The 15102-nt window shown below is 39.6% G+C and overlaps 1 protein-coding gene across 4 annotated transcripts in view; it reads right to left on the bottom strand.

Moving 5' to 3' along the window:
- Positions 1-3454: 3454 nt before the first annotated feature.
- The window catches only part of rad54l2 (RAD54 like 2), a 30419-nt gene continuing 18771 nt past the window's right edge, over positions 3455-15102 (bottom strand). For 3 of the 4 annotated variants that reach the window (XM_012961249.3, XM_012961248.3, XM_012961247.3), the window contains exons 11-22: positions 14407-14584; positions 13558-13800; positions 12626-12744; positions 12054-12172; positions 11090-11189; positions 10750-10955; positions 10485-10660; positions 9477-9673; positions 9158-9354; positions 7887-7976; positions 7250-7342; positions 3455-6962 (exon numbers count right to left, since the gene is read on the bottom strand). In XM_012961249.3, coding sequence (XP_012816703.2) covers positions 6166-6962; positions 7250-7342; positions 7887-7976; positions 9158-9354; positions 9477-9673; positions 10485-10660; positions 10750-10955; positions 11090-11189; positions 12054-12172; positions 12626-12744; positions 13558-13800; positions 14407-14584 — 2515 coding nt within the window. In that variant the 3' untranslated portion in view covers positions 3455-6165. 4 annotated transcript variants of the gene reach the window in all.

Below are 15102 nucleotides of genomic sequence, written 5' to 3'. Positions count from 1 at the left end.
CATGTATAAAGGCTGGAGTGAGCAGATGTCTAACATAGCCAGAACACTACTTTTCTTTGCTTTTAAATCTATCCTCCCTGATAAGGATCAAAAGTAAACTAAGTGAACAGTTATGTTCTATGTGGCCCTCCCAAAGACAGACAGGGCGATAAGTCACAGCCATTTTAAGAACAAGAACAATAGCAGTTTGTCCCACACCGCATATTTCCACGATCGGATTTTTTCAAAATTGCAGTGACTAATCTCCCGTCTGTCTTTGCCCTTAGCCATCTCCACTCTCCAAACTCCAGCCTTTATAGATAACATTTTTGCCCAACTATATTTGAAATATTTTTTTTATTTTACACAGCTATTTTACTAAGTTTTATGCTGAACCGTTCCTTTAAAAAAATTCCTCTTGGGTTCTGTGTGTAATCAAATGCATCAATGTCAGGAAGATCAAGCTGAAATGTTGTGTGGGGTAGATGTTAAAGAGCAAAACTGCTGGGCTCATCACTTGCTTAGTGCCCAGTAGACCCAGACCTGCAATCTGTGGGTTCTGGCAAATGCCAGAGGGGCTGCTGTAAGATGCCCTAGACAGTTACTATTTAGTGGGCTGGTGGTTAATTTGCTTTGTCATATGAGCTATGTTCAGTGATTTATTGGCTGTTTCCAGGGTCGGAATGGGCCTCCTGGGACACCGGGAAAAATCATGGTGGGCACCGGCGGCCCAGACCCGACCGTTCCTCCCCTGACATGTTAAATTTATGTGCGCTCAGGGGAGGTTGTCGGGGGGGGGGGCAGCAGTGGACCCTGCACCCCCCAGTCCTTACTAAAGACATTTATTTTGTTCTGACCATCCTAACTTTCTATAGGAGCTTAAAGCCCTCCAAAAAGGCAATTTGGAGTAATTTTGCCACTGCAAGCCTAATGTTAATAAGAGTTATACGGTGAGCACTTCTGCATTGACTGGCCTTTCTTTTAATCTTGTTGAATAGGAGTTATTTAAAGGGACTGTTAATATAACACAGTGCTAGACTGTCCATCCAATAGCACTACATTGCATCAGGATTGATTTACTTCTAAAACCAATATAGGTTTGACTCCCAATTTAGAGCATATTAACACCCAGTGCTTTCTTGATGCCCTATATGCTTAACATTACCAAAGTATGCAGCATATAGAACCCCCCAACATGCACGCAAATGCATTGGGAACACTGCACATTCTATTCCAAATCAAAACATGAAGAAAAATGTATCAAATTTGTGTTATTCATTTACAGAAAGTGAAGAAAAGGGAATATTAGGCTGTCTGCATTCTTCTTTACACTCCACAAGTGTTCTGCATTTCTTGGTTTTGCTTCAGAAACAGCTTTTTTGATGTTACCCTATAAGTTTTCTATTGGATTAAAGTCCAGGGATTGGGCTGGCCACTCCATAACCTTAATCTTGTTGGTTTGGAACCAAGATGTTGCTTACTTACTGGTGTGTTTGGGCATTTTCTCTTCGGCGTAAGGCAACATGACCTCTTCAAGTATTTTGATGTATTCAAACTGATCCATGATCCCTGGTATGCAATAAATAGGCACAACACTGTAATATAAGAAACATCCCCATATCATGATTCTTGTGCCACCATGCTTCACAGTGTACTGTGGCTTGAATTCAGTGTTTGGGGGTCATCTGACAAACCCCTGTCTGCAACCCCTAGTCCCAAAAATAACAATCTTGCTTTCATCAGTCCACAAAATGTTGCGCCATTTCTCTTTAGGCCAGTCAGTCAGTGTGTTCTTTGGCAAATTATAACCCCTTCAACACATTTTTTTTTTTTTCAACTGATCATTGGCTGGGTCTTTGCCATTATGCCTATACTTCTATCCATTTGAACAGTAGCTTTCAATTTTCTTTCACACCATGCCATTTTAAAGCATTTGAGCTGAGCAGCCTATCATTTTCTGCACTTCTTTATATGTTTTCCCCTGTCCAATCAACTTAATACACCTACTAGTAAATTATTTGCCATATAGAAATTTCTACCAAAAACAGTGATTGATCAGGTTCGTGATGTCAGACTGCTATAATTCTGAACACAACTATATATGTTTACTGCAAACACAGCACACTGCTTATAGTCTGCACTGCATGTCCCATGCCCAAAAGGAAAGTTACTTATAAAAAAAAAACAAGTATTTTTAAACTGATGGGCAAATTCAAAATAGCAAGGGCACATGCACTTAAAATATTGGTGGCCAAGGAAAAGAATACACCATATGCCATATATATAATGTGTGTGTTATGTAAACAGAATCCCCTTTTAAGTGGAGGTTCACCATTACATTAACTTTTAAAATGTTATAGTCAAATCCTAGCACCTTTGCAGTTGGTCTTCATTATTTTTTATAGTTTTCAAATTATTTGCCTGCCACTTCTACATCTTTCCAGCTTTCAAATGGTGGGTCATCAAAAACTATTACTTTGCAAGCTTACCATTTTACTACTTACCATTACTTTTTATGTCTTACCTTTCTATTCATATTCTATTTCTATTCATATACCAGTCTCTTTTTGAAACCACTGCTTAGTTGCTAACAACAAAACCCTAGCAACAAGATAGCTGCTGAAATTTTAACCTTGAGAGCCGATGAACAAAAAGCAAAACAACTGCAAAACCAGAAAAAATTAAAAATGAAGACCAATTGAGACTTGTCTCAGAATTTCACTGTCTGCATTATAATGAAGTTAATGTACAGGTGAACAACAAAAAAAAAAATCACTACATTCTGCAAAGTTGCATTCTATTAGTTATCATTTACCATCAATTGTGCCCCATACACATATGGCAGAGAAAGTTATGACTACATAACAAAGCCAATATTTGCTTAAAGGTGGCCACACACGCGGCAATTTGTGATTTCCAATGGTCGCACGAAAGATCAATCAGCCACTAACCGTTCAGGGCTGACTCGGCAGATAAGGAGGTAGAAACAATAGGATTTCTACCTCCTTCTGCCGATTCAGCCCTGAAGGCAGATTTTGCTCAGGCGCCTTCTATGGTGCCCGATCAAAATCTTTTAACCTGGCCGATCGGAGAGTCGACCGATATCAGCAGCCTCCTGCGATATCGGTCGACTTGCCGAATATGACGCACCGAATATCGTACGAAACAAGGTTTTGTACTATATTATCGGTATGTGTATGGCCAGCTTTAGGCAATGTGTTCCCCAAATAAATGAACAGGAAGCAAACTCTGACTGCCAAGCCTGCAGGCATCATAAGGCCACATATGCCATAGGCCTTAGATCCTGAAGCCCTTTCAGCATTCTTCTAGTGTAAACATGGACTCAGTGGACTGCAGTGGGCCATGACCATCCTTTGTGCAATGGTGTAAGCAGAACAGTCTGTTCTTCAGCAGAGGTTTGATACACAGAGAGCCCCATGGGGAACACCCATTCAACAGATTATATACATCAGTGTATTAAGAAAAAGGTTCTAGGGATTTATTTAACATTTTGGAATAATAGTAGTAAACAAAACAAAAATTAGCACAGCAGTGAAAAACATAGAACTTTATACAAACTGGCACAATTATGAAACAAAACCTCACTGCATTTTTTTTTTTTTAAAGCTGGGTGTAATATTAATAGGATTAAAATAAGCAATGATAGTTGCTGCTTCAGTAGTCCTTAGGTTTCCAAAAAAACATTACTGCTCTGATGACCTCAGGATTACATACACGTGAAGATTTATATACATTACTACTTTTATTCTTCGTTCCATAAACCCAAATGAAGGCAGCCCTAAAGTTGCTGCCTCTCTAATTTAGGATGTATTTTACAAACATGAAAAAGGCAGGTAGTCATTCAGCTTCAACATGACAGCCTTGAGTAAATGGTCTTTTTTTTTTTTTCTTTTTCAATACATATGTTTTAAAAAAAAAAAAAAAAATGACATAGGACACAAAAAAGTAGAAATAAATAGGATATTTATAAACAAACAGGTGATCAGCCTCGTAATTCAGAACCGTCTTGCCGCCCCCAGAAGAGCCTCTGGCTGGTAATGCAATCCCAACAGTCTTACAATGACACATAAAGCTGGGCAGGTTTGTGCTAGACCCCCTGTATTAAAACCCAGAGAGATTTGGTTTTAATTAAAATTATATCAGCAGAATAGGATGGTGGAGGGATAAGTGTGTATGATTTGTCTTTTAAACCCATTTAGCAAGAGTAGGCACCTAAACCCTAGCCTAGCTTCTGTTATCCCCCTACAGAAGTGAGGTTTGTAAGCAGAATGTTTGAAGCACATCAAACCCAGCAGCAAGGTTAAACCTGTTCAACACTGCGGTTGGGGTTTTCCAGTGATTGTGAACTGTTACTTTAGGTATCCCACCTTTAGCCAAGCTGCCAAGCCACATGAGGGACCACTGGAGCTTTCAGCTGGGAAACATCAAAAGTTAGAAGTTAGTAGAACTACTAAAGAGCTCAATAGGCAATGTGTGATACACTCCTGTCACTATTCAGAGGTGGAGAATACTTGAGCACCACAATGGAGATCATTCATAAATTGCTGTAAGGCCTGTGTTTGCTTTAAGCCAGTGAATAGTGAAGCACATATCTGAAACAGACAGGTGGTACCAAGTGCTTAGCTAAAATATAAATGTGTCAGTTTGTAAATGAAAGCCAGTGTTTTGGAAAGACCTTCATTTGTGTTCCATTACCTCCTGTCCACCAGAATGATGGTGCATCTAATCCAGAGTGGATTGTACATTGAAGGAGTATGTTCAAACCTTTGGCCTTTAAACTGTTCTTAAACTAAAATCCCTACATCCCCTGATAGCCAAGGGCAGCATGTTGGAAATTCCTGCTATACAAGCTGCTCAAGACCGGTCCCATTCCAATTGATTATGTAGTTAATAAGGCAGCATTAAACGATTTAGTGTTCTTTCATTCTATGTTTCAGTGCCATATAACTCTGCAATGTGATGCTCAGCAAAGAACAATTATTTGACTATTTCCTGGAGAATATGGAAAGTCAGTGTGTCTTTAGTAACGTTTAATGCTTTAAGCTACTGCCTTACATGCAAAATTACTTTGACAGTGAATATTGGAAAATTTATAGACAAATCAATCATATTTATGTAAGTATGATCATGGTTCAGCTGAGCTTTGATACTTCAAGCCCAAAAGCTTCCCAACAAACAGGGACACAAGTATATTTTTTGCCTCACAATAACACAGTTCTGTAACTGTCAAAAATGTCCTTGTGAAGAGCCAAGAGAAAGTGTCTAGAAACCACCTCTCCACTTCACTCCATATCTGGTGTGGATATGATAATTTTCACTGAAGAAGGGCTGCAAGGACAGATTTCCAAGTCAATGGCAGGGAGGACCACACAAAAACATGGTAAAGAGTTTCCCAATTCAATTGTGCTAATGATGCCGATGTGTGTGTGTGTTTGCAGTGTTGTTAGTAAATGGTTTTTTGCTCCTGCCTAAAAACCTGGATGCATGTTTCCCTAATGTATATTACGTCTTAAAAGGGGATTAAAAAAAACAAAAAAAAAACCATAAACGAGGCATACGTTTGCATCTACAATTGATCAGGACAATTAAAAATATCTATATGAAACAGAAAAGTCCATGTCCATTAACCTTTTCACTGCTGAATGTGAAAAAAACTGTACTTATTTTACTAACAACAAATAGCAGCATTAGGGGGGTCAAAAATTAAAGAATGGCAATTCGGTGATCCTTCTAAATCTGGACACCCATTAGATGAGAGTTTAATTCCCAGAAACTATAGTGTAACCTTCACAGTTTTTTGTAATTACACTAAGGCTATGCGCACTGGGAGCCAAGGCTGCTGACAGCTGCACAGTGGTATGGGTACTTTAACCCAAAAGAACTACCATAATCCTACACTTTCCACAAGCTGGTAGACGGTGATAAGAAGTGGGACAGAGATAGGTCCTCTTCCTGCATGGGATCAGACAGACAAGACCAATCTTAAGTAACATTCATATTGTTTGATAGGGAGTTCAGGAGATGGCAGGAATGTTCATTAACTGCCACTTAAAGTTGAGTAGGTAGAATTCGAAAGATCTGATGAGCTCAGGGCACACCACTTCACTGTCCTTTAAATGTGGAATGACATGTGGCTGATGGTTTCCTGCACCCAAGCTTACCACTTCACTCCCCTGTCACCTCCACCACATCATCATCCCGCCCATCCTCCTCACAAGAACCTAGCTCTGTCTCCCCTGATGGGAGCGGTCGGGATGAAGTCCCAGGAGAAGCCTGGTAGTTAGAGTGAGAGGAGAGGTAGCCAGGAAAAGTCGAAGCTGGGTTGTTAGTGGGGAGTCCCCGATTGAGAATTTGAGAAGGATAGGGAGCAAACATTCGGGTCTGAGGGAGCAGAGACTGTGAAAAAGGAAGAGGGAAGCCACGGGGCAACAGATAATGTGGAGGGACAGAAGGGGCAGAGGAAGTTCCCGAGGAGTGGGTCAGTAGAGAGTCCTGAACCAGTGGCAGTCCTGTCTGTGGGTCTGACAGCAAAGAGGGAAGTTGGAAGTGTGAGGAGCCCCCTCCTGGTCCCATAAAGACAGGGTTTGAAGACCTGACTAGGTTATGGTTCATTGTGGAAGGTGTAACCCCAAATCCACCTGTGTTAGGGTAACTCAGCTGTGAGTATGGATTCCTCTTATTTGAGGGCCAGTGGCTGGATTGGTCTTGGGGATCCTTCCTCTTTCTTGGTTGAAGTTTGGGAGCTGGGTTAATTCCTTGGTGATGAAGGCCCAGATTCTGAAGTTGAGGCGCTGTATGTGAGCCACGGGCAGCTGCAGCATCTGCATACTTCTGCAACTCATTCAGAATTTCAGGACTGTCTGGTGAGAGGGGCCTAGGAGGATCCTCAGAGTCTTGTTGTGAGGGACTGGAGGTTGAGTGTCTTCCGTTACTCAGATATGGAGCAGAGCTACCCTGTGCACCTATCAAAGGGAAAGTAAAAGTGTTATCAAAAGCACAGATTAGCAAATGGAATGCCTAAATAATTGTATATAGGAATCTAAAGATGAAGCTGGTGATACACCATCAGTTTGGGGCAGAAATATACCAGATAACATGCACGTTCCTGGAATAGTAAGAGGAAATAATATTGGGAAGCCTGTGCCATACCCTTTTCAGCATCATTCAACCCATGTATATAAGTAAGCTGCACAAGTATATAAGAATAAAATATATCACCTGTCTAAATCATTCTACCATGATACATTACCTGATGTTGCCTGTCTGCGTACTTCACCACTCTTTTGCTTTCCACTGGCCCTGATGGCAAATATTCGCCCATCACTGGTACGGATATAGGTTCCTTAGGTAGGGAATTAAAATAAACATCTCAGATGCTTTACTATTCAGGTTCCAAATACAGATTACTAGTAAAGCAAGCTCAGGAAGGTATACCAATAAAATGCTAAGTTATAATGCTATAAGTTATACATACTAACTTATTAGAGCTATAGCCTCTCAGGTTATTGAAGGCAAGTATACATGGAAATAAGGCTAGGGCTCGTTTTAACATTCTGGACCATATAGAATATGTGACGAGGCACACAAACTGTTCAGTCCCGCTATTTATCATGTATACCTTTTGTCCATTAAATACATGGAGGAAACGACTATTAAAACTCTTGCTAACAAGGCCAACTATATGAAGTGTTACACAGATTTAATTGTCTCTAGTATTTTGTGTGAGGAAATCTTTAATATTCTCACCCAGTGTTCTGGTGAGATTTGTAGTAAAAGTCTCACTCATCTCAGGATGTGCCTGCTTTATCATTTGAAGTTTTAAAATACTTTGTGTGCAAACTACTTTATAGAATAAATTTGATGAGCTTAACAAAATATAACCTTACCTTTTGTGCCACGAATAACATGAATACTCTCGCCTGCGCTGATACGTGCTTGCACGTCAGTGGAGGTTGTCATTCCTGGAATAACAATATCTGGATCGGGGGGGGGGGTGGGGGGGGGGGAGAAGCAAACATGAAACAATGGTAGCACAGCCCTCTACTTTCACTGACATGGCTTATAATCAAGTATATGTATTAGTGGGATACACATGTTTTTAAGATAATGCAATTTCCTAATGACACATTCAAATTACCTCTGTGCTGAGCTGTGAAAGTTAAGCTCTACATTCTCACTGATTTGTTTGGGTAGGTAATGCTCAAAATAAGAAAAATGTTCTGCATTCATCAGTTTTTCTATAAATTAAGTCTCTGTCTTGGGTTACGACTGATACATTTTCAGGCTGTTAACACAGATCAGAAGTTCCCACCCTGGCAAGCATGATTGGTACCTAGTCCTGCAACCATATGTGAATAAGAAAAGCTAAAAGGTGGGTTTAGCAGATTAATATAATTAACATGATACTGAATTTGGGTCAGGTGGAATGTCAGGATCAAATGTGCAATTCTTCTCTGCACATACGCTATAGAGGGTGTCTAGAGTACAAACGTTGTGTTGTGTTCACTAGTCTTGTTTTATATAATCAGTGGTAGCAGGGCTTGATACTACATGAGAAAGCAGAGTATAGGTTGCATTGTATTGATCTCTCTGGGGCAATAAACACAATAGAAAGGAGTCTGATTTAGATTTGGCTGCTAGAGAGAGTTCTTTCTTGATCAAACTGCCTTCCTTAGTGCAACAGTGAACCCATCAGACAAAAGTACAATGTACTTTTTATTGTTATAGATGGTAAACCTGATAATTCTTGCCCCAGCTGTTAAACAGGTAGAGATGATTTTAATATGATATGGCCTTATCTCCACTTTCCTACATAATTAGAATGTATTTAATATACTAACGAAAAATCTAGAATTCCCAAATATTGTTACCCCTATAATTTGTTTTCTAGGCATACCAGATAAGCTGGTATAGGAAAACTATACTACAGTAAGGTACTGATCCAAAAATCTTGCAATTCACTAGATGGCTAGGACCTATCTAAACCTATACCTATCTAAAGCAGCATGGTTACAATTAAACAATGATATCCTTCTCATTAAGGTTACCTACTAGGCAAGAGGCTCACATTCCAAAATTGCTAATATTTAGAAAAAGCCTCCTCAGAGGCTAAGCCATGATCTCTTTCATGACTGAAAAAATAAAAACAGTCACCCACCTGTGGTGGTCACAACTTTTTGCACAAGCACTCCTGCTCTCTGAAGATAGTTGACTGGGAAGTTATATGGATGAACAGAAGCAGATGCAGATCCAGGGTGATTCACAGAAACATGTCTAGGTAACATAGGAATGGGTGTGGACTGCAGGGGCCGAACGCTGGCCACAGGCCTGTCATCTCCCTTCATGAGTGGGCGCCTACAACAGAGTTAATGTCAATATTCATCAATAGGAACTTCTAACTTATTTCAATTAACCATATTTCTTCCAATTTGCCCCGGTTATTCTTCTTCCTTTAGCACAAGAGCACATGTACTTACCAGTGCCTCTGACTAAAGGCGGGGATGTTACCCAGATTGTGGTCTGGAGCAGGGTAGTACTGTGTGTAGGAAGGTCGTGTATATGGTACTGATGCTCTCTTCTCTTCCTCATAACCACGCTTTGCAGCCTTTTTCTCAGCTAGTGTCAGTTTCTGCTCCTTGCGATCCAAAAGCAGGGATTCATGCTGAAAAGGCTCCTGTTGGAAAGTCACAAATGTACGGTATATTGCACATGGAATCATTTACAGATTGCAACTACTAATGTATAGAAATCAGTAGAATCTGCTACATCTGCTCTCATTTCCACCACCATCAAAAAATTTGCCCTCATAAGACCACCAACTTACTCCCTAAACTTTCCTCTATTTTCTGGGCCATTAATTGTTCCCACTCCCACTTCTTCACTGCAGTCTACTAGATATTTTTACTACACTATTACTACCCTAGTTATTCATGTTGTGTGCAGGCGATTTAACATTAAAACTAAGGATGATCCAAGCAGTACTGTGAATGGCTTGCATACATGGAGCACAATGCAACATATACACTTGTCCCTTCTCTATTACTTTCCAAACTCCATTTTGACTCAGGCATAACTGGTGTCGCTTCTGAATATTATGGTACTTTTTAACCAAAGGCTAATCACAATGTCATAATACATAATAAACATTTTAGGTGTTCAGTGGCTACTAACAGATATTGCTTTATACAGTGGTGCTTGAATTTTTTTCTAATTTGCTATATTTTTATATGAATGTAACCTAAAACATCATCTGATTTTTAAATAAGTCCTAAAAGTAGATGAAAAACCCTAGCTAAACAAAAATTATTATACAGGTAAAGGACCCATTATTATATCCAAATTATGGAAAGACCCCTTATTTGGAAAACCCCAGTTCCAGAGCATTCTGGATAAGTTACTAATTATTGTTTCATTTGATTAACTATGAAGAGAAATGTGAAACTTTTTATGATGATTTTTATCATGATTGTGTTACTGCAGCTCACCTTGGTGATAAGATGAGGATACTGGAGGCAGGCTTTCTGTAGGACAGCTTCATGGAAACTAGAGGAATCTAGGTGCTGCCGTGAGGCATCTGGCTCCTCTTCTACAAAATGCAGCAGATTCTCTACCTCCCGTCGTGTAAAATTAACTTCAGGGTTTAGATCATCAACAACACGGTCTGAGGGGGATGATATATGTTCAGTTCTCCTTACAACACAGCTACACAGAATAAGGTAAACTAATTTAATCATCTCTTGTATTCTTTACCTGACATTCCTTGTTTGGTAATTTGTCGATCATAAATTTTTTTCTCCAGAGTGAAGTCAGATACCAGCCGGTAGATATAACATGGTTTCCTTTGCCCATATCTGTATACTCTGCAAACAGCTTGAGCATCATGACAAGGGTTCCATGAGGCATCAAACACCACTACACGATTAGCACCAATCAGATTTACCCCAAGGCACCCAGCACTGAGAAAGAGAATGTGTTATTAGACAAGGGAAAAAAAAGTTTTATTCACTTATTTTGCTCATCAACAGGCTTTTCTGTCATTTACTTTAGATTAATCTTTATTTTACAGTTACTTTACTGAACTTCAACTTACCGCGTGGAGAGTAAGAACAGCCACACCTTTTCATTACTAGGGTCATTAAACTGATTTATTAATCTTTCCCGCTCTGAGGCAGAAGTGCTGCCATCCAGTCCTGAAGAATATTGAGAGGAGAGATTTGAGCAGAAGCAATCACAGTAAAATGCTTATAAATCTGGTACTTATATGTGCATAACAACAGGCAGCACTGCAAACTATCAATCTACACAATCTTACTGTGGCCTCAAGCCCTAGGTCAGAGGCTTCCTTTATACATCTATCACGGGACTGCCCACTGATCAAACGCTTTTGGACCAAGGTGATAAAATACATAGTGGACAATCTAACGTGTGCACACCTGAAATGTGTATGCTGGCCCATATCAAAGAATTACCCCCACTCAATAAAACTAGACAACTGGTTAGAACGCTAACTACTACTATACTTTGAACAAAAATTGGTAGTATTAAACTGGATGGAAACTAGTGAACTGTCAGGCAATAGCATGTCCTAGTTAATTCATCCCTCCCTTCCATTAAACTCACTTATGAAGCACAGGGTTGCAAAATTTGGGAAAATCTGGACCCCATGCATGGATCTAAATCCTGGGACACCCGAGATTGACTAGACCCATAGCCAGGCTTTTAAACACATGTACTTAGATTGCCAGAATGGATGGCCCACCAGAAATATCACTTGTGTGGCAGTTTATTGCCATTGATAAACTGTTGTAAACTACTGTATGTCACCTCAACGTATGACTGCCTTGCTGTGTAATTCCCATTGCTCCCTTCCCCTCCCCATCTTTTTCCCAAATTAAAAAATAACACATACACAACATCTATGCAAAAAGAGAACTGTGAAAAGCCTAAACAAACCTTAAGCTGGCTACATAGAAATGCACAATAGTTTCTGCCAAGACAATTATGCACACAAAGAAGCAATAAGGAAACATTATGCCATCAATCTGCCTACTCACTGTAATAGTTAACATTTCGAATCCATGTATGACCTTCCTGGCCATCAGACCCTGCTGGGATTGGCATCTTTCTCTTGGCTAAAAATTCTTCCATGATGGACAGAGTGGACAGGCTCTGACTGCAAGAGCAAAGAGTTTTTAAGTTGTGCAGCAAATCTGTAATGCCCAGCTTTATGACTGAACAATGCTATGAGATTCAGGGCCGTGGAGTCGGTAGATAAATTCTCCTCAGTTTCTGATACTTCCGACTCCGACTCCTCTGTTTTTAATATGCTAATCTATTTTATACATTCATTGAAGGAAAGGAAGGAGACATACATGTCATTTACCCACAGAACTACTGGCTCTGCATTGGGCTTTATTCTTATAGCAGAGAAGTAATTAATTATGACTGTTTGTGAATTGGGACATTTAATCTTGCTTTTTTTTTTTTTTTTTTTTTATTCCCATTTAAATTTAGTAGGAGTCGGAGTCGGTTCATTTTTTGCCGACTCCAGGTACCCAAAATTGCCTCCGACTCCTCGACTTCGACTCCACAGCCCTGATGAGATTAACTTCAATGTAACTCGTACCTGAACACCAGAATCTTGTCACCCATTCTCATGCTCTCCTCAATCAGGTGAAACAATAGCACCATCTTGGGTGAGTTCTGCAGCTGGCCCGGTATGTAATCAGAAAGAATCTCCTTGGCCTATGGTAAATTGAAGGAATAATGCCAATAAGTAGGGCTGTAAGCGCAAGAATAAGTAAAATAAATGGTAAAGTAACATGCACCATTAAATACATAATCATAAGCACCAACAAAATGATGGCTAGATTATCATTTGCCACTGTTGGGCATACTGTCAGTGAAGTGGCCTCTTTACATATCAGAATGTGAGAAGCAAAAGCAAAAATCTGTAATTTCCATATGCTCACGGTAGGCTGTAATTAGACTATTTCTTAAAGTTAAGGGGTGCCAGGCAGGTTTACGATACTTGACACTAAAAACCCTATTTTTGAAAACTGATTCACTTGTACAGAAGCAAGTTACACAAACATGCCAGGAAATGTTCATTTATTTATCCGGCCAGGTTACTTGAACTTCCATTATCCTTTATTTTTTTCACAACCCTCTTAGTATTTTTGAGATCATAAATCAGATTAAAGGCCAACTAAAGCTCTGTAAACATTCACTTATTTAAATGATGCACCTTAACCAAAGCATGCTATAATCACTTATAATAAGTTAATGTTTGCGTGGTTTTCGTTTAGAGCGCTGAGATTCCAGCGTATAAGAATTTGTAATTGGATATATTAACCAGCAAATATATGGGGTAAATCGAAGCGCCAGGCCACAATCTTCTGTGGTAGGTGTTAAATAAGACCATTATCACAAAGTCTGATCAAATAGGCAAAGAATCACCAACATAGTCTCAGTTTTCAGTAACGAAATGATTCTAGGAATTATACTAAACACCTCAGACAATGATTGTTATGTCGGCAACTGGACCTAAACACTCACCCATTCATATGTAACAACCTGATTGGCTTTTTCGTGGGAGGGGTTCAAAACAATACCCTGCAGCTGCTTGGTGTGTGCCGTCTCTCCCATGAGGGCCCCCAAGCTGTTTGGTTCTACCTTGATCTTGCCACTTTGTGCATTGCAGCGATTATTAGTGCCCAAGTCTTCTACATCTAAGTCCTGTTCATTTGCCAAATTTTCCTTCTGCAACGCTTCATACAGCACATCAGGATGATTCCAAATCTGCAGGCAGGTAAGAGAGAAAATAAAGAATACATTATAAAGTAAGGAGTGAATATGTATCGCCTAACTAGATATTAAGAACAAGGCTGTTTCTTTTCATTGGAGGGTTAAATGTATGCATACAAAGCTAGGACATGCTAAGATTAGCAAAAGTCACAGAGACAAGAAGAGTGAAGTCTTACTACAGGTATGGGACCAGTTATCCAGAATGCTTGGGACCTAGTGTTTTCTGGATAAGGAGTCTTTCCATAATTTGGCTCTCCATACCTTAGATCAGCTGAAAAAATATTTAAACAGTAATTAAACCCCATAGGATTGTTTTAGCTTCAATAAAAAAGTAATTAAATCTTAGGATCAAGTACAAAGTACTGTCTTATTAGTACAGAGAAAGAAGGAAATGATTTTTAAAAATGTGAGTTATTTGATTAAAATAAAGTCTATGGGACATGGCCTTTCCATAATTTGAATCAACTGGATAACGAGTTTCCGGATAATGGGTCCCATACCTGTACCATGGTCTGAGGTTGACATACTAACACCCCACTAACTCTTGCATAGACACAGATACTACAAAAGGGAAATGGGGAAAATTCAGAAACAACTCACCTTACAGCAGACACAAAATGCTTTGAGTGGGTTTAGACCTAGCCAGCCACTATTTCCTGCATCTCGAAACCGGTTCATAAACTCAGTGTACAGATCTCGCTGAATTTTAGACAGACGCACCAAGATAACATGTTCTTCTTTGAATGGAAGCTGAGCTTTTAACACTGTATGTCCACGTCTTTTCATGGAATAGGGCAGAGAAAACAGGGTAGAATTATGAAAAAAACCATGGTAAATAACCTGCCAAACACACTGTAGCATGTTTTGCAGGGTATATCCTTAGGGAACACTAAAAATGAGAGACACAAAAGGTGGCCACCACACATGGGCTGATCCTGTATAGCAAATGACTAAACAGCATGCTAGCCCAAACAAACTAAACCCTACAAGGGACCAATCATGGTATGGCCACCCTTGTAATGTTATATTTACAAGGATCTACAGCCCAAATGATCGGAACAGCAGAAGGTGAAGAGGACCTTGTGGACCCCGTCTGTACAGCCATGTACAGGCTGACATAATGCATCTGCAGATTAAATTTCAAATATGTCCATTTGACAACTTACTCACATCCTAAGCCTACAGTTATTTTTTTTTTTTAAGTAATTTTATTGATAAATGTATGGCCAGCTTTCAGGAAATTTAAACAAAGCAACTTTGCAATTGATGCTAATTATTTTTTTTTTTTTTTAATAG

Source organism: Xenopus tropicalis, chromosome 4 (genome assembly GCF_000004195.4).
Source record: "Xenopus tropicalis strain Nigerian chromosome 4, UCB_Xtro_10.0, whole genome shotgun sequence".
Lineage (NCBI taxonomy): Eukaryota > Metazoa > Chordata > Amphibia > Anura > Pipidae > Xenopus > Xenopus tropicalis.
Note: the sequence above shows the minus strand (reverse complement) of the source record. Positions and strands in the feature narration are given on the sequence as shown.